The sequence below is a fragment of the Monodon monoceros genome, unplaced genomic scaffold (assembly GCF_005190385.1).
Source record: "Monodon monoceros isolate NGI ecotype Baffin Bay Population unplaced genomic scaffold, NGI_Narwhal_1 Super_Scaffold_3, whole genome shotgun sequence".
In the NCBI taxonomy this organism is placed as follows: domain Eukaryota; kingdom Metazoa; phylum Chordata; class Mammalia; order Artiodactyla; family Monodontidae; genus Monodon; species Monodon monoceros.
This window is the reverse complement of record NW_021703780.1, coordinates 37,942,370-37,968,181: the sequence shown is the minus strand read 5'-3', so window position 1 is coordinate 37,968,181 and position 25,812 is coordinate 37,942,370. Positions and strand designations below refer to the sequence as shown.

The window sequence follows — 25,812 nt, the reverse complement described above, 5'->3', positions numbered from 1 at the left end:
ACCCCCCAGGAGACATTTGGCAACATCTGGAGACATTTTTGGTTGTCACCAAGTGGGTAATGTCTAGTTGGGAGAGGCCAGGGATGCTGCTAAACATCCTGCAGTGCTCAACCCCTATAACAAAGAATTGCCTGGCCCTTAGCGTCGGTAGTGCTGAGGCTGAGGCAATCCTGTTGGAGCCTCCAGCTGGTCTTAGCAGTGACACCCTAGGCCACCTGTAGGAATTGGGCAGAGTGGAGCCCCAGGGGTTCATGTTAGCAGTTGTTTGGCAGTGGCCATGTTGTTGTTGGGGGCGGCAGGTGCTGCAGAAAGTCCCAGGAAAATCCATAAACAAAGGAGCCACAAATAGATTTGGGAGAGTGAGGGATATCCAGCAGGTCCCCAAATGAAAGAAGTTCAGAAGAGGAAGTTATTAATTTATTCTATATTATTTTTATTTACATGTATTACATAATTACATATTAATATTCATGTGTTATATATCCCCCTACTCATCAGAAACATGCAAAGAGGTTACTTAAGGGAATTCCCTGGTGGTCCGGTGGTTAGCACGTAGGCTTTCAGTGCCGTGGGCCCAGGTTCAATCCCTGGTTGGGGAACTAAGATCCCGCAAGCCAAAAAAAAAAAAAAAAACAACCACAAAAGAAAAGAGAGCTTACTTAAGAACAATGGTCATGAAACTATTTGTATTTCCTATTCCAGCAAAAAAGACAAAAGCATTACATAAAGCAGATGCTAGAAGGTTTAGACCCCTATGGGGAATTTTCTTGAAAACTTTCCCTGACACAACTGGCTGCTTTTTATGAGGGAATTGCTGATAATATTATATCAAGGGTTAGCTTCAGACCTTCTGCAGATGTCACTGCCCTGGATCTCAGTCAAATCCAACAACATGATTCTGGTCCCAAATACGAGAATTTGAGAGTAAAAGTTCTTTACTGTTTCTGAACATTTCACTTACTTCCTATTGTTATTTCAAAAATGGCTAAGTACTCCTCCCCAACCCCATCTCACTCATGTCTCCTATATTTTCATTTTTGGCTGTAGCTCCCTGTGCTTCTTCAAATTCCAAACACACTGTGCCTCTGGCTAATGTGAAGGAAACCATGAGCAAGCCTTATGCAATGTAAGTGTCTCCTCAATTGGGAACATGTTCTTTCCTTTGGTCAGGGGAGAGGGCCCAGCTGAGTGATATTTTCCATCTCTTTAGCTGCCCAAGGAGCACTGAGTTACTTTTCTGGATGTGATTTCAGTCCATCCCCTTACCGTTCGCAGACCACCACTCCCTCTTCTCTCTTCCTCAGTGATGGCAACGTGTGGGATATGAGCCTATTCATACTGACAGTGTCATTCCCCCCAGTCCCTGCTGTGCACACTGGGGAATGCACCTTCTCTAAACGCAGTGGGAGAGTGTGTACCCCTCCTCGTATCTGACTCTCTGTTGATGTCTCTGTTCAAAAGAGCTGGCAGGCATGCTACATTCTAGCCTTTGGTGGATCCTGCACAGTATAAGTTAAGAGACTCTACCAAAAACTTCCCTTAATCCAAATTATTTTCTATCAGCATAAAAAGAGGGCTAATATTCCTATGTTGTAGATTGTCCCCAGAAAATCTTTTTTCCTAACGCGCACCAACTGTCTGGGTTGCTGGGTTGTTTAACATGTACTCCATTATTGTCTTTGCAGTGACTGGGAGAGGGCCTGGGGAGCTGTTTCTTGTTTGTTTGTTTTGTTTGTTTGTTTTTTCCTCTCTGGGAACCGCAATACCCAGACTCCTTTGCTGACTGAATGCCAGTGGGGTTAGCCAGTGGAATGCAGCAGCAGGAGATCAGAGGGTGAATCAAGGGTATTTCTGCCCCCCAACCTCATCCCTTCCTGCCTTGGGGTAGCTCTGGCAGTGGCTGAGTTTTTCTATGGCCACAGTTGCAGAGAACAGGGCCTGAGGCACAACTAGAGAGAAGCCCACACACAGAAACGAAAGATCCCACATGCCTCAACAAAGATCCCGCGTGCTGCAACTAAGACCCGACGCAGCCAAATAAATAAATAAATATTAAACAAACAAACAGGTGGGCGCTCATGTGACTCAACAGGTAGCGTTCCTAACTGTTGCCAACCTACAGCTAACGGTCCTGACCAATGTAGGCCTGCTTCTTATATAGCTTTTGACTATATTAGACTGTTGTTGATTTAATCAGTCAACCTTCACTGAGCACCTACTAAGTGCCAAGCACTCTTCTGGGTTCTGGGGATATCAAAGATGAATTCAACTTGATCCCAAACTTTCAAGAATTTACCCCAAAGTTGAACTTTAGACCAAAGACAAGAGTAAAACCAACTAATTTGCCAAACTGTGAGCCCCATATAAACCAAGTCTTAATTTTTTTACTGAACCATAAAATTGTTTTTAAAGGCACATGCATATATACATACACACTCACAAATTCAAAATGCCAGCCTCAAACCCAAATCAAGCCAGGTATCATCTACAGTTATTTCACAGGATTATTGAAGTATTCTCTGAATGGAACAGACCTTGCTATTTAATTTGCTTCAAGCTTTAATTGGTTGGAAAAATTTCTAACTCTTTCTATGAGACATCCAGTCCTGGGTGGGAGTCCCTGGGTAGGCACAGGGATGTATCAGGTAGATGAGGGTCAGAGGCTCACCCTGGCAGCCATAGGCCCACTGCAAAATCTGGGCAAGTAGGTACTTGGTAGGTGGTAGGAAGCAGTATGGTGAGGAGGAAATTCAAAGCTTCTGCAGGAAGTAGGGCAGACCTACGTGCCACTTTCTGGATTAAAGAATGGGCAGCAAAGGTGTAGGACCCAGAGGGCAGTTGGTGGTTTCTGGGGTTTGTAGGATCATGGCTGCCTGGGATTAGTCCCACTCTGTTCCTTGGTCTCCATCCCCAAAACTTCCCTGAACTTTGAGTCTCTCTCTAGAAGCTCAGGGTCAGGTTTGGTCATGAGGATGTAGGCAGGTCTGCCATGGGTGTGGGGAAGCTTCCCTGCAGCTAGGAGTGCCCTCTGGAAGCCAGGTCCAGACTCGGGTCTTTGATTTCAGAGCCAGGCCTCTTCCCATACATCAGAGCACTGGGAACTGTGCAGTTCAGCCAGAGCTACCTTGGTTGATAAACTTCTAGGAATCAAGGTGCTTTATAAAGAAGCAGGCTGTGATAAAAAAACAAACAAAACAACATTCATAAGCTGTGGAAAACACTGTTATCAGTGGGTCACACATCCTGTGTGCAGTGCTCCTTTGTAGAACAGGTTATGAAACTGCTTGGGGGCAATTTACCAATTGATTTTAAGCAATTCCATGCTTTGAGTTCAAATACAAGGTTAGTGGGCAGGGAAAAAAGGCTTAAAAATATTAGGCATAGAGAGGTAGGAGTGGTCCAGGAAGAGGAAAGGTCTGTTCCAAAACTACAATCACAGAGACATTGTCACATCCACAGGCTAGTCCTGTGTAAATTCCTGGTCCCCAGCTGATATCTGTCCCAGCAGAGGAAAGAGTCTAGAATAAAAGCTCAGGGTAAATCTCCCATACATTAATATGCGTGTGTGTGTGTGTGTGTGTGTGTGTGTATGTTTTAAATTAGAAGTTCAAATCCATACTCTGGTGTGGGTTGTATTAGTCAATTATTGCTGCTATGATAATGCTGTATAACAAATGACCCTCTTCTCCCAAGATCTCAGTGGATTACAAAACAAACATTTATTTATTTTTTTCTCTTTCATAGGGCTATGAGTTGGCTGGGATAGCTCTGCTTAGGCTACAGGTTGGGGTCAAGTCTGCTCCCTGTCCCTTTTATTTCCAGGACCAGCAGTAATGCCAGATATGCCCTTCTCCTGGAGCATGGCTAGATATATATATCAGCCTAGCTTTCCTCTGCTAGTCTTATCCTCTGCTGGTCATCGGACTCAGGTTGTGTAACTGACCTCAAAGTAGAGAGACAGATTGAGAAGTTGAGAGACTGCCTACAGGCTACAAATGGAAAAGGAGGAGGTCCATCTTGCTGATTGCTACCCACATCCTTCTAATTGCTGCCAAGTCTGTCAGACTCCCCAAATTTCCACCATTAAAGAGCCCCTCCTTTGAGTTACTATGGAATTAGTAACTTATTAAAAGTTACTAATTCAAAGGTGAATTTAATAATGGCTAAAACTTATAGAGTAGTTATGTTCCAAGCACTGTGGCACAGAGAGGTTAAGTAACATGCCCAAAGTCACACAGTTGGTAGATGGCAGAGCCAGGATCTGAATCCAGATCGTCTGTCACCAGAATCTTGATGTTGACCAAGTGGTACAGTCTCCTGGGGTAGAAGGAGCACTGGAGTGAGAATCAGAAGTCACAGAGTCTAGTCTAGTTCCTCCATTTGGGCAGGAGAGGCCTGGAGGTGCACTTGGAAACATGGCAGGGGGTAGGTCAGGCTGGCTTAAGTGCCAAGCTAATGAGATTGAACTTCACCTTTGTTACTGGGGAGTCATCATAGGATTTAAACAACAGAATGACACAGTCAGATTTGAAAATTATCCAAGAATGTGCAAGTCCACATCCCAACATTTCTCCAAGATGAGCTCTTCAGGTGTCTTCCTGCAGTTTCCCAGAGGGTGCAAGTGACTTGCCCAGGGTCACACAGCAGGTGGAGGAGGGCTTGGAAATCAGGGCTTCCAATTGCTCCTTTTTGTCTCATTTCCCCTCACATGTGCTTAACCTCAACTTCTCACATCAAGGTCTGCTCCCTGCCCACTCGACTCCTCTCTGCTCTCCACTTCCAAGACAGTTTGGGTCACCTACAGACCTCATCCCAGCCGGATCAAGGAATACAGCTGCCCTGAGGTGTGGAACTCCCCAGTGTGTCCCTGGAGACCGGACACTGCCTGTTCTGTCCCAGGATACTGTGGTGACCTCTGAGCCCTGTTGCCCCAGCTTCCTTTCTGCCCTCACCTGCTTCTTCCTGGTCATAGTCAGGGCCAACACTAGCCCATATAATGCCTTGTACACTGAGAAAACAGCACCCCTTCCTTCAGAACTTGACTGCCAGCTGCTTGAATGTTGTCATAATACACTGATTTCGTTTGAACAATTGACTGCCAACTGCTAGAAAGCTGTATGAATGACATGTAAGTATGTCTGTGAAGTGCTTACCCTTTTGTATTGGCAGTGTACCCTTGGGCAGTGTGCAGTCTGAACAACTGTCCTCCACACTCTGGAGGCCACTCCACTTCTTCCCTCTTCCTGCAAAACCAAATACCAACCAGACTTTGGCAAGTCGAATAATATTTCAAACACTCTTTTATCAACTCCTGCTCTGCAAATGGAATCCTCCTTTTGCAAAAGACCCTTGTATAATAAAGTGAACCCTCGAACTGGCTTTTTGTATAAATTGAGTTTTCCAATTTCCACATATTAGCCTGGCTACTTGCTCAGGATGCCCAAGGCATATAAATCTGTGAGGAGTGTTCTCAGTGGAAATAAGGGGAGGGAAGTCCCTGATTCAGGTCTTAGAAATGATGAATTTGTGTTCTTTTGCTAGGAAACTGTGAGCTGAGAGAGAAAACTTGAGCTGGAATGGGAGAGAACCTGACGGCCGCAAGGCCAAGGCTTCTCCCCGCTGCTCTCAGACGCCCTCCTCTCACCCCAGGCCTTTCGGGGACCTGCATGCCACCCACTACCAAGCCTGTTGGTGTAGAGGGTCCTGCTTCCCCCAGGCAAGAGCCTTCTTGTCTAAACATCCTCCCAGCTTCCCTGCAGTCCTTCCACTACTCTGCTCTGGACAGACAGATGGACGTCAGCGCAGACGGGCACTGAAGAGCGAGCAGCACAGCCTCCTCCCAGCTGGCTGGGCTCTGGGCCTTCCTCCCAACCTAGCCTGAGTTCACTTCTTCAAGATCCTAGCCCTCCAGGATCTCATCCACAGGGCAAAACTGTTGGCGGTCAGGCAGAGCTGAGCCATGGACACTCTTTCCTGTTTCCTGTGGCGTCAAGAGACCACATCTTCTTCTGTTGCTTTTTTTTGTTCACACAGCATGCAAAAGGCTTGACTTGGAACCAGTGGGCTCCACCTCAGCCACTCATGGAAGTCCGCAGGTGGGGCTCATCTGGCATGCAGCCTTTACAAGCTCCCGAGGGATTATGTGGTGCAGCTGGGTGGAGTGGGCAGCCCTGGCCTTCATGGAGTCCTCCCAGGGTTGTAGAGGAAACGGGAAGCTTTATGTCCCCTTCCCTCCCCTTTCCCAGCCCAAATGAGGGCAGGCTCTGTCGGCTCTTCACACCCAAGTGAAAATGGTCCACAAGAAAGATACCTTTGGGACTTCCCTGGTGGCGCGGTGATTATGAATCTGCCTGTCAATGCAGGGGACTTGGGTTCAAGCCCTAGTCTGGGAAGATCCCACATGCCATGGAGCAACTAAGCCCGTGAGCCACAACTACTGAGCCCGTGTGCTACAACTACTGAAACCCATGCGCCTAGAGCCTGTGCTCCGCAACAAGAGAAGCCACTGCAACGAGAAGCCCGCACGCCGCAACGAAGAGTAGCCCCTGCTCGCTGCAACTAGAGAAAGCCTGCATGCAGCAACGAAGACCCAACACAGCCAAATATAAATAAATAAATTTATTTAAAAAAAAAGAAAGACGTCTTTAACCTCAATTTTCCCAGCCTGTCCAGAAAAGAAAAAAAAAGGGCTTCCCTTGTGGCGTAGTGGTTGAGAGTCCGCCTGCCGATGCAGGGGACACGGGTTCGTGCTCCGGTCTGGGAGGATCCCGCATGCCGTGGAGCGGCTGGGCCCGTGAGCCATGGCCGCTGAGCCTGCGAGTCCGGAGCCTGTGCTCCGCAATGGGAGAGGCCCACGTACAGCAAAAAAAAAAAAAAAATAATAATAATAACTCACTGCTTCCCAGAGTGTGGATAACCTCTAGCTCCAGCCAGACCCAGTAAGGAAGCCTGGGCTGCCCACAGGCCTCAGATGCATTTGCTTAACAAATCCTAGAATGCTAACCCCGGTGGACTGGGTGGAAGACAGCCCTAAACTGTGGCCCTTGAGAAGGACACATGCAAATTTAACCCATGGTGGGTGGGAGGCTATGGCACAGAGGCCTGGGTGGAAGCTACATTTAACAGGACCGTGTCAGGGAACAAGAGTCCACACAAGCCCCCTTCAGATGGTTCTACCTGGAGGAACCTAAGTGTACCTTTGAGAAGCCTGAGAAGAATCAGATCTCAGGTGTTCTTGTACCCTCTGCCTTCTCCAATTCTGCGGCCCAGACCAGTCAAAGGAAGCACCCGGGAGTTACGTGGAGCAGCCCTGCTGGCTGCAGTCCTTTTCCCCAGGAAGGTCTTGCTGTTTGCAGGTGACTATGTGCCCAGAGGCCCTGAGACATGTGAGCCAGGGGAGGGAGGATTTCAACCTTGTTACAACTCAGGAACACTTATTCCCTGGTGTGCAAGGGAGGATTGAATATAATGTTAACTATCGTTTTAACTCAAAGCCTGTATTTAGGGCCCAGATGCTCTGAGGTAATTAGAGAATTGTTCTTGCATTAGTTCCAGGGTTGCCATAAAAAATACAGGATACCCTGTTAAATTTGAATTTTAGATAAACAGCGAATAATGACCTAGTGTAAGTGTGCCCCCAGCATTGCAATTATTTGTTGTATATCTGAAATTCACATTTAACTGGGCCACCCACATTTTTCTTTGCTAAATTTGGCAACCCTAATAGTTCCTTTCTCCTTTTTATGCCTTAAAAACAACAACAACAATAACAACAACACTGATGAGTTGTTTTTTGATGCGCCAGTCACTGTGCTTTGAAATCAGGAGGTGTCCCTGAGGCCAGAACACTTCCTGGTCTTCCAAACAAGCATATCTGAATGACACCTACAGTGCAGCCAACTGAATAAATTATGTGTTAAACATAGATGCCCATCTGTTAAGTGCATGTGGACATTCTGGTGAGAGATTAAACAAAACTTTATTTTTAAAACTAGGACATTTAAAACCAACATCTGAAGAAAGTATCAACAGGCCTTCTACATGATGTAGGCATATTTTCAGCCCTGGTGGATCAAGAAAACACATGATAAAAAAAATAAGGGCACATAAGTTGGCACTACACACTGGGGTTGGCCCCAGGATGCAAAGGCCTTGATTCCCGGACCAGTGTCTGCTGAGGTAGCTCCCCCATTTCCTCCCTAGCTCCCAGTTTAGAGATAGAAACACTGGTTGCACAATTCCAGTTGAGGACCAAGGCCTCCCAGAGAATGCCTGGAAAAATTGCCTAGATCTCAAGAGTTCCCCCCATTCATTCATTTGGTCAGTACTTAAAGATTGCCTCCAGCTCTGTGGGGTGGGTATATTTAGCCACAGAGTGAAAGCACTTACTACCTCTCTTTAGAGAGACTTCAGAATAATAGAGCCAGAAGAGATCTGATGGGTCACTAATCCAGCCCAGAATCCAAGGTCTGACGAGGAGAGGGAACATGGGATGTGGACAGGGTCTTGCAGCAAGTTTGGGGCAGGTGAGCAGGGGGAGTCCTGGTCTCCTAACTCCCAGTCCAGTGCTATTTCCCCCCATGGCCTCTGCCTCCAGCTTTGTGGAGGAACATTTCTGCATTCTCCACTGAGATAAGCTCACAACGGTGCAAGGATGCAGAATGGCTGCCCACTCTTGTCTTCAGTCATGTCTGTGAAGCACTGGATTGGGACATCTTCAGGGTTTCCTGGCTAAAGCCGCCGATGTTTGGATAATTCAGGGAACTTGAGTGCAAAGCATAGCTTTCAATCTGGACTCTGGCTCTGAGGATTTGTGTCGTTCTGGGAAGAGAAAAAGAACACAGGTCTTAGCCATAGCGCAATTATGTATGGGTCCCACGCTGATAACAACAGACTTCTCATTAACCCACTAGCTCCCACCTCTGGGTCTTTGCTCACACAGTATCTCCTGCCTGCAGTGTCCTACTGGTCCTTTCTCCCCATCTATAGCTTCTCCATCCTCAAAGGTCAAAATCAATGCCTGCTACTTCCTGGAAGGCTCCTGGAACCAACTTGCTTTATTGACCTCAGTTAGTGCTAATTTGGCATTTAATTGATATTTAATTTTGTCATCAGTAAACATTCTATCCTTTTCCACTAGCAGAACCTTCCACAGGCTCTCATAGCATCTTGCACAGTTAGGCTCATAGGAAGCTCTGAATGTCTACTGGTTGAATAAATAAATGAACGAATGGCTAGTAAAACCAGAAGATGGAGTTAGGGCTACTGAGGATGTCAGAATTGATGTTTCTGTAATATCTTTCACAAAGAACTCAGATCACTCCATCAGCTATTACCTAACCCAATTTAGAGGGCAAATTATCCCTATTCTCCAGGAGAAGACAGTGAGTCTGAGAAAAGAGAGGTCTAAGGTCACGAGGAGTTTCCACTAGGAAAACCATTCGAATGATGAGGTACAAGTATCATGAAATAAGACCAGCTTTCTTGAGAGCCTTATCACATGGCTTCTAAAGGTAATTCCAGGAGGAGAAGACAAAGGGTTCGAATGATGGTGACATCATTGCAATAAAGGTCTGGTTTCCCAGGGGACAATTTGGATATAAAAGTTCTGGTCCTACGTGTCCAACACCAATAGGACATTTCATTCCTTTAAAATCACAACTTCACTAATTGGTTTCTGCACTATAGATCTGGTCAAATGTTTGTAAGCAGGTCATCTTAAGAGAATTTGAAAAGGGTGGGGAGATCTCTATTAGAGTCCAACAGAAAATTCAGATTAAAAAAAATGCGTTAAGTTTTACCTCTACAGGAACCATCCTACAGCCTCAGGGAAGGGGGGATTATTAGGAAAAGCATGAAACCAGTCAAAAGAGTGAGTGATGGGGAATCCCCTGGCGGTCCAGTGGTTAGGACTCCAAGCTTCCACTGCAGGGGGCATAGGTTCGATCCCTGGTCGGGGAGCTAAGATACCCCTATGCCAAAAAAAAAAAAAAAGGCTGAGTGATGGCAGTGGAGAGGCTATTCTTTTTTTTTTTTTTTTTAACATCTTTATTGGAGTATAATTGCTTTGCAATGTTGTGTTAGTTTCTGCTGTATCACAAAGTGAATCAGTTATATGTATACATATATTCTCATATCCCCTCCCTCTTGTGCCTCCCTCCCACTCTCCCTATCCCACCCCTCTAGGTGGTCACAAAGCACCGGGCTCATCTCCCTGTGCTATGTGGCTGCTTCCCACTAGCTATCTATTTTACATTTGGTAGTGTATATATGTCCACGCCACTCTCTCACTTGTCCCAGCTTACCCTCCCCCCTCCCCATGTCCTCAAGTCCATTCTCTACATCTGCGTCTTTACACCTGTCCTGCACTACTGGGCGTATACCCTGAGAAAACCATAATTCAAAAAGAGGGTATTCTTAATTAATCAATCAAGGCAAGGTCAGTGAAGAATGGCCTCCAGGAAGCCTTCCAGAACCAAACAGCCCCAGGGATCCTTCTCACCTACCTTATTTGATATGTAATCTTACTTTACTTTGTTCTCTAAATTTTACAACAGTCTCAATTGGAAAGCCAAGCAGCATAACCCATGGAATAATAAGAGGGCGAGCTAAGATAGTAGCTGGTCCAATATCCCATACTGATGTCAAGAAGTGTGAAAATGCACATCCAGTTGGAGACCAAATAAAGATGCTGATTAGCTAATTAGCAGGCAAAGAGGGCGGGGTTTGGAAAAGAAAGAGGCTGCTGTGGTGTAGAATTGTCTCAGAAGGCCTTGGCAAGGTGGTAGCATTTGAGCTGGACCCCAGAAGTCCTGAAGTAAGCAGGGGAGGGGAGAGGACCGTAGGCAGATCCTTGTGATTGTGAGTCTGTGGCCCCTCATGCCATATTGCCCTGTCTCACCTGCTGGTCCTCCCTGTATGGGAACTGGCTAAAACTCGGTCGCCTGTAGTGTAGGCCCGTGAGGCTGAGGACGGCTTGGTAATTGCTGTCAGCACATTTGTTAGCCAAGCCAAAGACAAACGAGTAGGGTCTCTTGGGCTCCGTGGAGTGGGCCTCCTGGGGGCGCAGGGTGGATATGAGCTTTCTGAGGGAAGAGTCTGGGAGCTTGTAAAAAATCTTCTTAAAGCTGGGGTGTTGCCTGAACTGGAAGCAGAAATGAAGGCAGATCATCAGTGTTGCCAGCAGGGAGCCCCCTCCCCACAGCATCTCCCTCCCCCAACTCCATGCAGCCAGGCTGGGTGCCTCATTGTCCCTGGGACAAGCATCCCTTGTTAAATTCATCTACCATCCCCAGCCTCTCAGAATCTGTTCTGCAAGGTACAACTGTACCAGCAGAACAAAGTGGGGGGGAAAGAAAGTGTAGGTCTTTAGATTCAGATAACAGATGCGTAAATAGCATTTACTAGCTGTGTGACCGCTCGTGTGTAAAATGGGGGTAATAATATGTGCCCCCCCAACGCTGTCGTTGGGGGGAGGAGATTAAGTGAGATAGTTTAATGTTTTATGCAAAGTGGATGTGGGATGAATTTTAGTTCCCACCCTAAGCCTCCTCCTCTTAATACCTAAATGTCTTAGGTTGAGTTCCCCCCAGAGGCAGATCCTGAGACCAGGACTCGGATGCAGCTCACTTATGTGGTAAGTGATCCTGGCAAACACAGATGGGGGAATGGAGACCTGGGGCAAGAATGGGAAGGCATCCCACTCAGGCTGGCAGCTGAGCCTGATCCCCTCGGGGCACTTTGGGAACCCTCGAAGAACACACACCACAGAGTTATCCCTCCAAAGGATAAGGGAGCTGGGGTATTGTGTACACCAGCTCGCATCAGCCAGTGGTTGAGGGCTGCTCCTGGGGAGGTGGAGAGTGCTCATTCTGGCCTAACCTGTGGGTGGTAAATGGCTCTGGGGGCCAGTCCTCAGGCAAAGGGATGCAGGTACTGGCAGTTGGGAGCTGGGCCAGGTGCTCTGTGGTGGTAAGGAGAGGCTCTAACAAGGTCAGCTACACTGATGACTCATCTCTGACTTGTGCTCACACGTAACTCCTCTTCATATGCGACCTGCGTTTGTCTCTCCAAGTAGTCTGTGAGGTTTTCAAAGGCAGGGAACCTTATGTTACACTCTACCTAGCAAGGGAAGAAACTCTAATAAAAGTTTGAAAGAATTGGAGACCTTATAATTACTGAAGTGCGTGCCAAAACAGAGTGAACGGCAGATAGCAGAGGACGAGATCAGCGGGACTCAGGGAAGGAGGTTTCCCGGGAGGTGGCAAATGAACTGAACTTCAAGGAGGATTTGGACTGGGGGAGGTCCCGGCTGGCAGGGGGAGCCACATAGGTTTATATTATTTTTAAGTTAACATTGATCTCATCTGCTATGTGTCTGGCATTTTCTATAGATGCACTAACCTTGGCAAGTAGGTATTTATCCCCCATTTTGCAAAAGAGAAAACAGAGGCTCATAGAGGTTAAGGGGCCTACCACAGTCACCCAGACGCAAAGATGGGGACTGAACTTGGGTCCAGTCTTTGTGGAGACTGAGCAGTCCTCACCTGCTCCCCCAACTGGCCATCCACTTCTTGGAGAAGGGCCACCAGCTTCTGGATGATCAGCTCCTCTAAGGAAAATAAAGAAGGATTGAGGGATTATTGACATGTTGTTGTGTAATAACCCATCCATCGATTGCAGAAGTATTTTGTCTCTAAAACACAGTACACAGATTAGATATGAAGGGCAAAGAAAAATCTTCCCCTAAACTAGGGCTGGAGCATGTGAGCTTTGTTTTGGTTAGCTGTATAGAAATAGAAGGCAATTCGGCCTGCCGAGCCTCACCGGTCACCACATTCAGCTCCATTCTGACAGATGGGGAAACTGAGACCTTATCCAGGCTACAGAGTAGTCAGGAATGGGAGCTGGGACCAGGAACAACTCCTCAGAATGTAGGGAGGGCAAATGCCATGGCTACTGATGCGACGGGAATGTACCATCAGCCTGGGCTATAAAAAGCAAGCAAACTCTTGCTTGCACCAAGAGTTAATTGTAAATACTCAGGACATTTGTGGACCTGTTGTTATAAACTGTCAGCAGCTTGAAATTGGCCGTGGTGGGAATTTTATACCACAGAAATCTGCAAATGCTACAAATCAGGGCTTCCCCCAATCCCCCCGCCCTTACCCAGAGTTTGTTTGCCGGTGCGCCACTGGTTATGAGACCCAGAGCAAGACAGGAATTTTATATGAAACATTCAGGCAAAGCAATGGCATGTGATGGGGGTGAAATTACATCCCACAGAATGGACAGGTATTCTCTACCTGAAGAAGGTTGTCCACCTGCAACTCTGCCCCACCAGCGCCTGTTCAAAGGCCAACCCTGTCTCCTCTCTGCCCTTCTAGAGTCTCCTGGGGTACTTGTCAGCTGTCTTCCCAGTTCGCTACTAGGATTCAGGCTGTGAGATCCATGCAAAACGGAAGCCCCGGGGAAGCTGTCCCAGGAGAGAGCAGGGTGGCACTAACTAGATTCATTTGCTCCATGTGGCTGAGGTCCTGCTTCTGGCTTGTGGCTTCTGGCCTGGGAGGGTGCTTCTGAGGATCCAACTGGCCCCCCTTCTGCAGGCGAGGACTCCTGGAACTCCAGATCCTCCGGGTCTGAGGGCAAAGAGGAGTTGGTGTGAGCGTGTTTGCACCTGTCTCAAATCCACCAGCACATTGCTGAACCCAGGTTCTGACAAGAAGCTGTCCAAAGGCTCTGGCTCGAGAAGGGTCCTGGTTTCCCAGCCTCCTTGGGAACCCCCAGCCCCACTGGACCTGCCTCAGAGGAGTTCACAGTACTTTTTGCGCCTCCAGAAATCTCATTCTTTCTTCCAACCACGCACTTTGCCTCCTCATGGTCTGGGAGGAAAACAAGCAGGCCTACAAACAGGTCCCACCCAGTGAGCCCACTTCCCCTTTAACTCTGCGAGCCTTTGCCAAGTCACTTAGCCTGTCTGAACCTCACTTTCTCCATCTGTCAAATGGGAGTAACAGGACTGACCTCACAGGGTTGTGAGTGGAGGTGTTAAATGAGATAATATGTGTGAAGGTGGCAGGCAGCGGGCACTCCGTAAATGTCAGGAGAATTTGTTGTACACCAGTGGTCCTCATAGTTTGGTGTAGTGAAAAAACAGAGGCCCAGGCCATATCCTACTTCATCTAACCTGGGTTTCTGTTTTCCTATGAGCTTTCCAGGTGATTCTGATGCATGTATCTGAGGAACAGATGCACTGCTCTCATACCACATTTGTTTTTAGGTGTTTATGGTCGGGGGGAGGGAAGGTGTGTGTCATAGGGGTGGGTCCTGGCAGCAACCGACCCCTTTCTCCTCTCCACAGCCCTCCCACACCTCCCCACTCAGCTCAGAGCAGAGAGTGAAAGTCAAGACTGCACAGGGCACCAAGCAGCTGGCCGACCCTACCCTGGAGAAGCCTAGGGGCCAGAGGCAGCCTCTGTTACCATGGCAACCCCAGGCCTGCTCACCAGGGTTGCTGGAGATAGAGGGCCGATGGCCACCAACACACAGGGGCAGAAAGCTGGGCCTCTTTGGCGGCCGGGAGTCTGGGCTGGCAGCACCTGCAGCACCCCCTCTCTTGGGCTCCTTGAAGCCATGTTTCTTATGAGAAAAGGCTTTTCTGAAACTGGACCTTTTCTCTTGTGATTTCTTCCTGGAGGTTGGGGCCAGGTTTCCTACAGCCACTTCTGGCTCCTGGACTTGAAGTTGCTGTGGGGGAGATAAGAGAAACTGAGTCAGGGACCCTTACTTTGAGGAGGTTACAAGTGAGCGGAGGAAAGAGACCATCGCCTGAAACAAACAGAGACCCACTATGGACCAGAGGGTGTGGCCGGGGGAGAAGGGTGATTGGTGCTCAGAGCTGGGGAAACAAGTACAGCCTGCAGCGGTCAGAGGAGGCTCTGGGAAGGAGAGACTGGAGCCAGGCTCTGGCAAGATGTAGAATTGGGGGAGGGGCAGGGAAGTTATTGTGCCAGGTAGGGGTAGGGGTGTCCATAGTGAGGGTCAGGGTCTACATGGGGAATGTCTTCCTCACCTTGTCTCCCCCCTGCTCCTCTGCAACTTGGAGTAGGTCAATGATCTTCTGGATAAATTCTAAAAAAGAACAAAGCCGTTGCTCACCCTTGAGTGTTGAGAAAAGCCTTTCTATGGTCAGTCTTCATTTCCTAAGGCCCAATGGCTCCCTGGATGATTCTCACAGGTCTCCAGGGTGGGGTGCTAATGAGCTTGCCTTTTAAGGTTGTCTCAGGCCCAACCCATGGGGACCACAGATTCCTCAGAGGTAACCTGCGGGCAGAGGTGGCTTCACGGGAACATATTCACTTATTCATTCACCACTGAGGAAGGGCCTAGATGTGCCTTGTTAGGTGCAGGAAACAGCCGAGGCCCCTGCCTCCAGGAGAAGGTGTCTCAAGACCATAAGGAAAGGCCTGGTCCCCACAAGTCCCCTCACCCTGCTCTTTCCTCCTCTTCTAGGTAGAACAAGGGCCCCTCTCAATTCCCCTTCAAGGCACATTTTCTGTGAAAAGCAAACAAGGCAGAATGGGGGAGGTAGGGGAAGTGGTTCTTCAGACACACAGAACTGACAGTGATTATATGATCTTAGGCTCAGCTCTGCCAATGATAAAATAATAATAATAGTGATGGCAGCTACCATCGGTTCAGCTTCTCCCCTAAGGCCCCTACCCCCTTTCCTATCCTCTTTACTTCTCCTGAGGCTATGTTCTCAAGCTGGGCTACATGACAACAACACTAATAGTCACAGTAAACGGCAGCTGACATTTATTAGCTGCTCATGGGTATTGCTCTAAATGCATTATCATCATTAATTCATTTAGAGCCTCCAACAACTCTAGAGAGTAGGTACTATTATTATCCCCATTTTACAGATGAGGAAACTGAGACCAGAGATGAAGTAGCTTGTCCAAGATCACACAGCTGGAGAGGTCAGAGCCCAAATTTGAATCCAGGCCCAAAGATCGTACCATCTATCGAGCCCTTGCCATGGGCCGATGCTTTCCTTGTATCGCCTTATGTTGGCCTCACCAAGGACGATGTTATCACTGTTGTGGTTTTACAGCTGAGACTCAGACAGAGTAACAGCAGCCTGGCTCGGGGCCTGTGCTCTGGACCCTGAGCTGCCTCCCCAGCCTGCTTCACTCAGAGGCAGGTAAGGACAGGTCACTGCCTCTCTCTGGTTCAGTTTCTCTTCTGCAAGTAGAGGGGTCAGACCAGACATCTTCCAAGGGGCCTCTGAGAAAAGGAGAGGGGGTACTGACTGAATTCCGAGGCTCTGTCCAGCTGCAGGTCCTCTTCGGGTCCCCGGCTTCCTGCTGGGTTGGAAAGCTCGAAGGGACTTAGATCCCCACCGTCTGTAGACAGAGCCTCTTGGACTTCAGGTTTTTCCACACCTGAGAAGAGGAAATGGTGAGTGAGCTTCATCAGTCTGAGGGTGTTAACTAATGCACAGAAGTCAGCAGAGACTCCAAAGTGCACTCCGTGGCTAGTGCATGCAAAGGCCTTGCTGGGGTGGCAGGGAGCTGCTGGGCAGGGCCGTGGCTCTGATGTACTGAAGACCAAGCTCCCTCATCCCTTTGCACTTCCATACAGCTGCCTTTCCTGGGCTTTGCTCCCCTCTCCTCCCTCCCCTGGAGACCTCATCCCTCCACCATCTTGACTTGATCCATGAATTGGAGAGTAAATGCCTGATGCCCTGGCACGAGTTAAACTCATCACAGCCAGGATCCCCCTACATGAAAATATCTCCCCTTGCGGCCTGAAATCCCACCACTGGGGATCCACTCTTTGGTGTTAAACATTGCCTTCTTCTTTTTAAAGTATACATTCTTCTGGCCAAGATGACCTGCTGGACTGTTCCTCCCTGACACCCAGGCTGACCCTTTCTCCCTGTAGCTCTGGCTCCATCACTGATGGGCCATGTGACCACAAACACATTCTTTTACCTCCCTAAGCCTCAGTTCCCTCGTCTGTGAAATGCGGATAATAAGATGTAATTCATAAAATGAGGACTGATTGCATATAGATACACAGCAGGGAAGTGTCTCATTTTACAGGCAAGGAGACTGAGGCACAGAGATGGAGCCCAGAACCCAGGTCTCCTGCCTCCCAGGCTCCAGTTCCTTCCTGCACATGCTACCCCCTGCCAAGGTGTGGAAGCTGAGGCTACGGAGAGATGAGCATAGTTGGGGGAAATCCCTGAACACGATTTCCATCAGGGGCTTAGCTGGGTTGCCTAGACAGTGAGGCTTCGTGCGTGGAGGTATCCCTTTTGCCCTCCCCACACTGCTTAGGGCAGAGCAAAAGTCAGAACTGGGATGGCAGCTCTGAAAATGGCCAATGCAAGCCTTGGGGAAGGTTCCAGCACAGTAGGCGTTGCAGTGTTGCCGTGGTAACTGTGAGCCTGCTCACCTGGGCTGCTGGAGCTGGAGGGCCGATGGCCACCAACACACAGGGGCAGAAAGCTGGGCCTCTTGGGGGGCCGGGACTCTGGGCTGGAAACATCTGCAGCCCGTGCTCTCTTGGGCTCCTCAGAACCATGCTTCTTATGAGAAAAGGCTTTCTTGAGGCTAGACTTTCTCTCTTGGGGTTTCTTCCTGAAGCCTGGTGCTGGGTTTTGAGGAGCCACCTCTGGCTGAGAAGCTTGACGCTGCTGTGGGGGAGATGAGAGAAACTGAGTCAAGCCCCTGACCTTGAGGAGAGGGGAAAGCTCCCCAAGAAGCAACTGAGGGGCAACCAAGGGCTTCAGGGTGGCCCCAGGCAAGGGAGGTGACAGAGCCTGGAGCAGGGGAGCACTGAGGCCCAGAAGGACAGGTGGGGCTCGAGCAAGGAGGAGGAGGGGAAGGCAGCAGGCCCCTGGGCATCTGTGCAGACAGTTTGCCCCTCACCTCTTCTTCCCACTGGTCTCCCACTTTTTGGAGAAATTCCACTATCTTCTGGATGATGGTATCCTCTGGAAGAAAACAAATGCACCCAGTTAATCTTTCTAGATGCACAGAGAATCCTTTCTAATGACTGTCTTGGAGTTCTGAGACCAACTTGGGCCTTCAGGGTCCTCTTAAAACAACTCCTTGAGCACAGAAGGTGGGGTGTGGGAGAAGCACCACATTCCAGGGACTGGTCCTTCTGAGAGAGGCTTGGAAGATCCACAGGCGAAGGGTACTAGGCCAAAGCATGAAATTTTATGCAGGAAGTTTCAAGTCAGTCCTTCAAGCATTCAACTTGTGCCCCATGATTTCCTTTGAACATTGCAGATCTGTGCGTATCTACTTGGGGTTTGACAAGCTGTGTGACCTTGGGTAAGTCTCTTAATCTCTCTGGGCCTTCATCTCTTCCTCTGTGAAGTGTGGATCATAATCCCCATCCTGGTTCCCTCACAAGGCTGTCAGGCCATCAAATGAGAGACTGTGCTTGGAAATACTTTGCAAGGCTAATGTTGATCCAACCTACAAAATTCCAGCATGGGAAATGATGGAGACCAGGCCTAACTAAGCTGGACAGAGGCACTCCAGCAGGCATGACACAGGTAGCCTGCCCCGTTGGTGCCCCAACTACACTGCCAAGGGTTTACAGAGAAGCCCAAACAACATAAATGGTTTTCTTTGATATTCCAGTCGACTTACCCAAAGACAATGTGCCCAAAGGAGCCTCTGCTTAGTTGCCAGCTGATCAGATTACACAAAAGAAGGTGCAAACAAGATTCCCTCCTCCCAGGCTATCTGCAGGTTTTTTCACCCCTTTCTTCTCTCTCATTTCTAAATCTTGTTAGGCTTTTGTACTTTGACTCAGTCTACCTGACAACTCCCTCTCATGTGAGAAAACAATTATCCTGCAAAATAACCAATTAAATGCCTTTTCGCTATTCTTTGACAGATGCATAGATTCTCCATTTCATATCGTTTAAAATATGCCCCTTCTTGGGACTTCGCTGGTGGCGTAGTGGTTAAGAATCCGCCTGCCAATGCAGGGGACACAGGTTTGAGCCCTGGTCCGGGAAGATCCCACATGCTGCGGAGCAACTAAGCCCGTGAGCCACAACTACTGAGTCTGTGTTCTAGAACCTGCGAGCCACAAGCCTGAGCCCGCGTGCCGCAACTACTGAAGCCCGTGCACCTAGAGCCCGTGCTCTGCAACAAGAGAAGCCATCGCAATGAGAAGCCGGCAAACCTCAACAAAGAGTAGTCCCCGCTCGCCGCAACTAGAGGAAGCTCACGCACAGCAACGAAGACCCAACACAGCCAAAAATAAGTAAATAACTTAATTCATTTAAAAAATAAATAAATAAAATATAAAATAAAATATGCCCATTCTTTGTAGGGAATTAGATTAATACAGCATTATTTTTTTTATTAGGGGCAATAACAAGACTATGGTTGTGTATGAGACTGTTCTTATTTCTTGCAGATATGTGCTTAAGATTTAAGGTTGAAGCATCATTTTACTTAAAATGGTTCAGCAACAAAATTATACACACACGAAGCAAATATGGCCAACTGTTAACAACTGTGAGTATATGAGTGTGCATAGAACTACTCTTTCCACTCTTCTCTATATTTAAATATATATGTATATATATGTGTATGTATATATATGTATATATTCCTTCTATGAGTTTAAAATGACTAAAAAAGAAAAAAGTCCCATGCTCAACACACAAGGCAGGAGTATTTGCCAGCAGCCAGTCTAATTCCTGAGACTCCCTTCTGTGAAACTCTAATGTAAATGCGACCAGAAACACCAGAACCGGTGAGATCAGCACACACATTTTGAGAGGTCTAAGCAGGCATCGGGAGCACTTCACCTCGTTTGCCAACAGCTGCCCCAGCTGCAGGCAAAGAGGTCACTAAGAAGATTCTGACTCACTGTCAGGCTTTCCGAGCTCCTCTTCCCCCTGGCGACCTGTGGCTTGGGAAGAAACCTTCCGGACTCCAGCACCTCCACCTTCAAGGAGGGAGAACTGGCGGAGGTCAGAAACTTCCCCTCCTGTAATAAAGATGAAACCAAGTGAGTGGGGCAGTGTGTGGGTGTCAGTGACATTCTTCCAACTTTGTTAATCAACACAATAAAACAGCATAGAATTCACAGCAGGACACGGACTGCTGGAGCAGCTCTAGGCTTAACCAAAAAAAATCAGAAACCCACCAAGGTTTCCATTTGAAAAGAAGCTGCCTCTACCCAGACATCCTTCCCCCCACCCCCAAAATATCTTGGATCTTCCTTGTGTCCCTTCTCCCCCATTAAAAACATGGTGAGTTTTGAGTCCTATAGGGCAAAGCTTCATCTTCCTCCAGCAGCCTGTGGAACATTCAACTCCAGGACGCTAAGCGTCAGAAAAGGAAGGCACCTTGGGGAACAGCTCCTTCATTTTACAAACGAGAATCAAAGGTTCCAGAGAGGGACAGCAACTTGCTCAAGGTCACACAGCAAGTTTATTCCTGATGGAGCCAAGTCTAGAACCTGCACCCCAGAAGCAAGCTGTTTCTATTTCCCTGTCACCCACCCCGAGTCCTCACATGTAGACTAGTGTTGGTGGGTAGGGCTTCCCTCCTTGATTCCCCTCTGTCTTCCCTCCTTGATTCCCCTCTGTCTTCCTATTTCTCCCTGGTCTGTGCTCCTCAAACCAGAGTACCTAACAATAATATTTGCCACTTATGAAGCACTTCCCATGTGTCAGCTCTGGGCCATGGCCACCCCCCGAGATAGCAACTGTTATCATCTCCATTGTATCAAGGGGAAAAAAAAAAGGAGGCTCAGAGAGGAAAGTCGCCAGCCTCAGGTCACACAGCCAGCGAGTGGTGGAACTGGGGTTTGACCTCAAGTTCTCAGCCATGGTGCTGCTCTGCCTCAGAGAAGTGGTGCTGGACTTCCCTGGTGGCGTGGTGGTTAAGAATCCGCCTGCCAATGCAGGGGGACACAGATTCGTGCCCTGGTCCAGGAAGATACCACATGCCGCGGAGCAACTAAGCCCATGTGCCACAACTACTGAGCCTGCGCTCTAGAGCCCACGTGCCACAACTACTGAAGCCCACGTGCCTAGAGCCCGTGCTCCACAACAAGAGAAGCCACCACAATGAGAAGCCCTCGCACCTCAATGAAGAGTAGCAGCAACGAAGACCCAATGCAGCCAAAAATAAATGATAATAAATAAAATAAATCTTTTTTAAATCTTATAAAAAAAAAAAGAAGTGGTGTTGTTCCTGATAGTGGCCCTACCTTCCAAGTCCCCCTCTGTTGAGAGGTTTGAGCAGCCAGCTCAGAGCACCCTAGCCCTTGGGGTGGGGGATGGTGGCTGTGGGGTTACCATAGAAACGGGCATGGTCTGCTCACCCCCAGCTGCTGGGCCCAGATCAGCCTTCTCGCAGCATGAGGCACCAGCCATCTTGGCCTCCTGCCCTTTGGCCTCCTGATCTCGGATGCCCTTGGTTTCCTCAGCACCATGTTTCTTGTGACCGTGTTTCTTGCGGCTGGCCTTCTTGCTGTGGGCTTTCTTCCTGGGAGCTGGCTCGCCCGGTGTCTCGGGGGTTTCTGCAGGCTCGGGGAGGCCCTCCTTCCCCTTGGCCCTCTTGTTGATTTTTTCCTTGGGCTCCTCAGGGCCCGTCCCAAATAAGAAGTTCATCATGGTCCTCAGCCAACCCTGCTGGGCCCGACACTGGGCCTTGTCCTTCTTGGTGTCCTGCGGAGGCCTCTGCTCACTGGGGAGAAACTCCCTGGTCTCCTCCGGGCTGAGGGCTGCAGCCGTGGTGCCCTGAGCCTCCGCAGACTGAGCTGGGCTCTTGGGACATCTGGCCCCATCACTGGCCGTCCGGCGCAGCATCCTCCTGGAGGGGCTGGTGGGCCGGGAAATGCACCAGCAGTCCCACGACTCTGAATCCTTCTGGGGGTTCTGCAGCCTGTCCAGAGACCTGGCTCTTCTCCCTGACAGAGGCTTCCTTGGGCCCCGCGGCGGCTCCATTGCACTGCAACCAAAACAGACAACTCCCTTAGAAGAGGCCTCGGAGTCTGCCGGGTGGGCTAGCAGGCTGACCCATGTGCCCAACCAACCTACCCTTAATGTGAGTACTATAAGCTCTCGAAGCTGTTGTCTCATTTAAATTCCTCAGCATCCCTGGGAGGAAGGGCTACCCTTGTCCCATTTCCCAGAGGAGGAAGCTGATCCACAGGGGGTCATGCCCCAGGTCTCACAGCTAGTCCCCCAGAGCCTCCAGGAGGAACACAGCCCTGCCAACACCTTGATTCTAGTCCATTGAGATTGATTTTGGACTGTTTTTTTTTTGGCTGCACCGCACAGCTTGCAAGATCTTAGTACCCTGACCAGGGATGGAACCCCGGCCCCCTGCAGTGGAAGTGTGGAGTACTAACTACCGGATGGCCAGGGAATTCCCTGAATTTGGACTTCTGACCTCCAGAACCATAAGATAATTGCTTCATGTTATTCCAAAGCCACAGAGTTTGTGGTATTTTGTGACAGCAACAATAGGAAATGAATACAGCTGGAGCCAGAGGCCACGTCCTGCCCCTTGGGACTGCGGGCAGCTCCTGCAGCTTTTCTGGCCCAGTGTCTTCATCTGAAATGTGCCTGAGACCTACCTGTCTATCTCACAGGCTGTTAAGAATATTTCACAAGACAGCTCAGTAAATGGCAATTCTGTTCTTCCAATTGCTCAGGTCCAACATTTGAAGTCATCCCTAACTCCTTTCTCTCTCTTGCTCCCCACGTCTGATCCATCAGCAGAGGCTGTTGGCTCCACTTTCAAAGCACACCCGGGGCTTCCCTGGTGGCACAGTGGTTAAGAATTTGCTTGCCAATGCAGGGGGACACAGGTCCGAGCCCTGGTCCGGGAAGATCCCACATGCTGCGGAGCAACTAAGCCTGTGTGCCACAACTACTGAGCCTGTGCTCTAGAGCCCACGAGCCACAGCTACTGAAACCCATGCACCCAGAGCCCACGCTCCACAGCAAGAGAAGCCACTGCAATGAAAAGCCCGCACACTGCAACAAAGAGCAGCCCCGGCTCGCCACAACTAGAGAAAGGCCATGCACAGCAACGAAGACCTAACGCAGCCAAAAATAAATTAATTAATTAAATAAATTTAAAAAAAACACACACACCTGGCCTGGAACCACATCTCCCCTCCTCCTCCACCACCATCCAGTCTAGGCCCCATCTCTGCTCACCTGGACTACTGCAGTCACCTTCTAACTGATCTCCCTGCTCTACCCTTGTCCTCCTTACAGTAACTTCTCCCCTCAGCAGCCATGGGAGCTTTTACAAATTAAGTTAGAGCCTGTCACTCTCCTGTCTCCAATGGCTCAAAGTCTAAGTCCTTACAATGGCCAGTAAGGCCCCACTGACCCGGCCTCATCACCTCTCCTGTCCCCTCTTACTCACTTACTCCACTCCCCTCATGCAGCCCTGATTGCTGTCCCTCAGGCCTGTTCCACTTTGGGTCTTCACCCTGGCTGTTCCCTCTTTCCAGACCACCTTACAGTTTGCTCCCTCACTTCCTTCAGGGCTCTGCTCAAATGTCACCTTCCCATAGAGGCCCTCCCATTGCACTCCCATTAGCACACCGTCTCCTCCTTTACTGCACCCCCCGATGTTAGGCAATATCATATCTTTCCGTGTTTAGTGGTTTATTGTGTGAACCTCTCTCCCTCCCCTTTGTCTGTTTTGCTAGGTCTTGTATCCTGAGTACCTAGACCGATGTACTTATTAAACAAAGGAATAAATGTATAACAAACATTTAGTAAACTGAACAATACCTAAGAATGTTTAGTTAACATACAATAAATGAATTTGCACCAGTTCCATCTTAAAGCAGCCCAGGCCCTTCCGTTTTCCATCTAGAATGAAGCAGCTGCCCATGGAAAAGACAAAAGAACCACCTCCTCCTGGGCAGCTTTTTAGTAGGCTGGGGTGTAGGCAGCTCACTTGATTAGAGTGTCTTTAATCTGAAACACCTGGGGCTTTCTAGTTTTCCCAGGGTTGCTCAGAAACCCTTTGCCCTTTGGTGGAAGTTAAAAGAAAAATAAAGTATGTTTTGAATCTCAGTCCTGAGCTCCCAGAGATTCCTATGGAGTTTAGATTTATGGATTGCCCACTCTAATCTGTAATTATGGCCTCATCACGCATTTACTATTATTTAGTGTATTAAGTATTTACGTACTATGTATCATGTATCTTCTGTGTTTACCAACTGATTCATTACTTTAAAATGTACTCTATTACTATGTCCCACTTAGAGGCAAAAATAAGAACCTATAATTATGATTTCAGATGTGCAGGGATCCATGTGAATGTGAGGAAGATACATAAGTAGAGGGAAGAAAAGGCACAGGGACATAACAGAGAGATTTGAAGGTGACAGTAACAGTCAAGGATGCCTTTCTTCCTTCTAACATGGGTCTTGGGAGGAAGGGTAGGGAGGATGGCTAGAGGCCAGTGGGTACCACCGGCACTGCGGAGTGTCCACACATGGACAGTCTTGGAGGAAATGAGAAAACAAAGAAGCAGGCAATTTGGAAGGCCTTATTTGTTGTTTAATGTTCCTTAAAGGAACACTTGAGTTACATGAAAACTTTTAGCAACACACGTCTCTAATTTATCTGGAAATTGACTAATGTTCTTGAAAGCCTCAGAGGCTGCCTTACAGTTGTGCTTCCAAAATGTGGCGTTACGTGGGATAAGAAAAGAAATCATAGAAGAAAATATTTTGCTTTCTTCTCATTAATTTCTTTCAACAAACCTTTAACAGGCACCCACTATGTACCGGGAAGTTTGCTCGGTGCTAGGGAACAAGATGTAGGTTGTGCCCTCAAAGAGAATGTTCAATTCTTCACATGGGCGGGAGTGGAGGTGTTAGTAGGTGGTGATGACAGTAATGCTCTATTTCCCTGATAGCTACTCTCTCTCTTTATTATTTTTTATTTTATTATTATTATTATTTTTTTTGGCCATGCTCTGTGAGGCATGCAGGATTCACGCCCCCTGCAGTGGAAGGGTGAAATCTTAACCACTGGACCGCCAGGGAAGTCCCTACTCTCTCTCTTTAGTAGCACGTGGTCTTAGGAGAAGTTTAGGTCAAAGATCTATTTGATTTTAAGATCCAAGTAAGCTGATCCAGAAATATTCACTAAGGGAATTCCCTGGTGGTCCAGTGGTTAGGGCTCCACGTTTCACAGCCAAGGGCACAGGTTTGATCCCTGGTGGGGGAAGTAAGATCCCACAAGCCCCACAGCTGAAGAAAGAAAAAGAAAAAGAAAAGAAAGAAAGAAAGAAAGAGAGAAAGGAAAGAAAGAAAGAGAGAGAGAGAAATAAAGAAAGAGAGAAAGAAAGAGAGAGAGAGAAAGAGAGAGAGAAAGAGAGAGAGAGAGAAAGAAAGAAAGAGAGAGAAATAAAGAGAGAAAGAGAGAGAGAAAGAAAGAAAGAGAGAGAGAAAGAAAGAGAGAGAGAAAGAAAGAAAAAAGAAAGGAAGGAAGAAAGAAAGAAAGAAAGGAAGGAAGGAAGGAAGGAAGGAAGAAAAGAAAAAGAAATATTCACTGAATGGTGTCAGGGTTCTCTTTGCTTGCTCCGTATGTTCCTGCGATCAGGGCAAATTGGATGAGGTTGGCAGAGAAGCTGTTCAGTAAGAGAACCACCAAACCAGCCCCTTTTCTTCCTGTGCTAACTTGGCTCGAGGGGGCCCACCACAATGAGGGCACAGCATCCTTCCCCAGCTAATGAGAAAAGAGGTGCAGTCATTCCTTAAAAAACTGTCATT

General features: G+C 48.3%; 2 protein-coding genes across 2 annotated transcripts in view; one reads left to right on the top strand and one right to left on the bottom strand.

The window, feature by feature from the left end:
* PNPLA1 (patatin like phospholipase domain containing 1) overlaps positions 1-5,570 on the top strand; it is a 42,669-nt gene extending 37,099 nt beyond the window's left edge. Inside the window, exon 7 of the mRNA XM_029244393.1 lies at positions 5,542-5,570. Coding sequence (XP_029100226.1) covers positions 5,542-5,570 — 29 coding nt within the window. The remainder of the gene's footprint in view (positions 1-5,541) is intronic.
* A 3,214-nt stretch (positions 5,571-8,784) lies between these two features.
* BNIP5 (BCL2 interacting protein 5) lies at positions 8,785-22,007 on the bottom strand. The gene is made up of 11 exons (XM_029241803.1): positions 21,379-22,007; positions 19,915-20,034; positions 17,940-18,004; positions 17,464-17,704; positions 16,314-16,445; positions 15,071-15,129; positions 14,505-14,745; positions 13,506-13,637; positions 12,546-12,610; positions 10,901-11,143; positions 8,785-8,820 (listed from the first exon to the last, which is right to left on the bottom strand). Exons 1-11 carry the CDS (start codon positions 22,001-22,003, stop codon positions 8,785-8,787), a joined length of 1,959 nt encoding a protein of 652 aa, XP_029097636.1. The 5' UTR covers positions 22,004-22,007.
* Positions 22,008-25,812: the final 3,805 nt, after the last annotated feature.

What these genes read in the sequence shown, in the direction of transcription:
- BNIP5 (XM_029241803.1), bottom strand. Translation starts at nt 22,003, where the DNA reads ATGGAGCCGCCGCGGGGCCCAAGGAAGCCTCTGTCAGGGAGAAGAGCC. An exon ending in CTCCAGCTCCAGCAGCCCAG is followed by an intron (nt 16,446 to 17,463) that starts GTGAGCAGGCTC and finishes TCCTCTTCTCAG; the next exon opens with GTGTGGAAAAACCTGAAGTC. An exon ending in CATACAGGGAGGACCAGCAG is followed by an intron (nt 8,821 to 10,900) that starts GTGAGACAGGGC and finishes TTCTCTTCCCAG; the next exon opens with AACGACACAAATCCTCAGAG.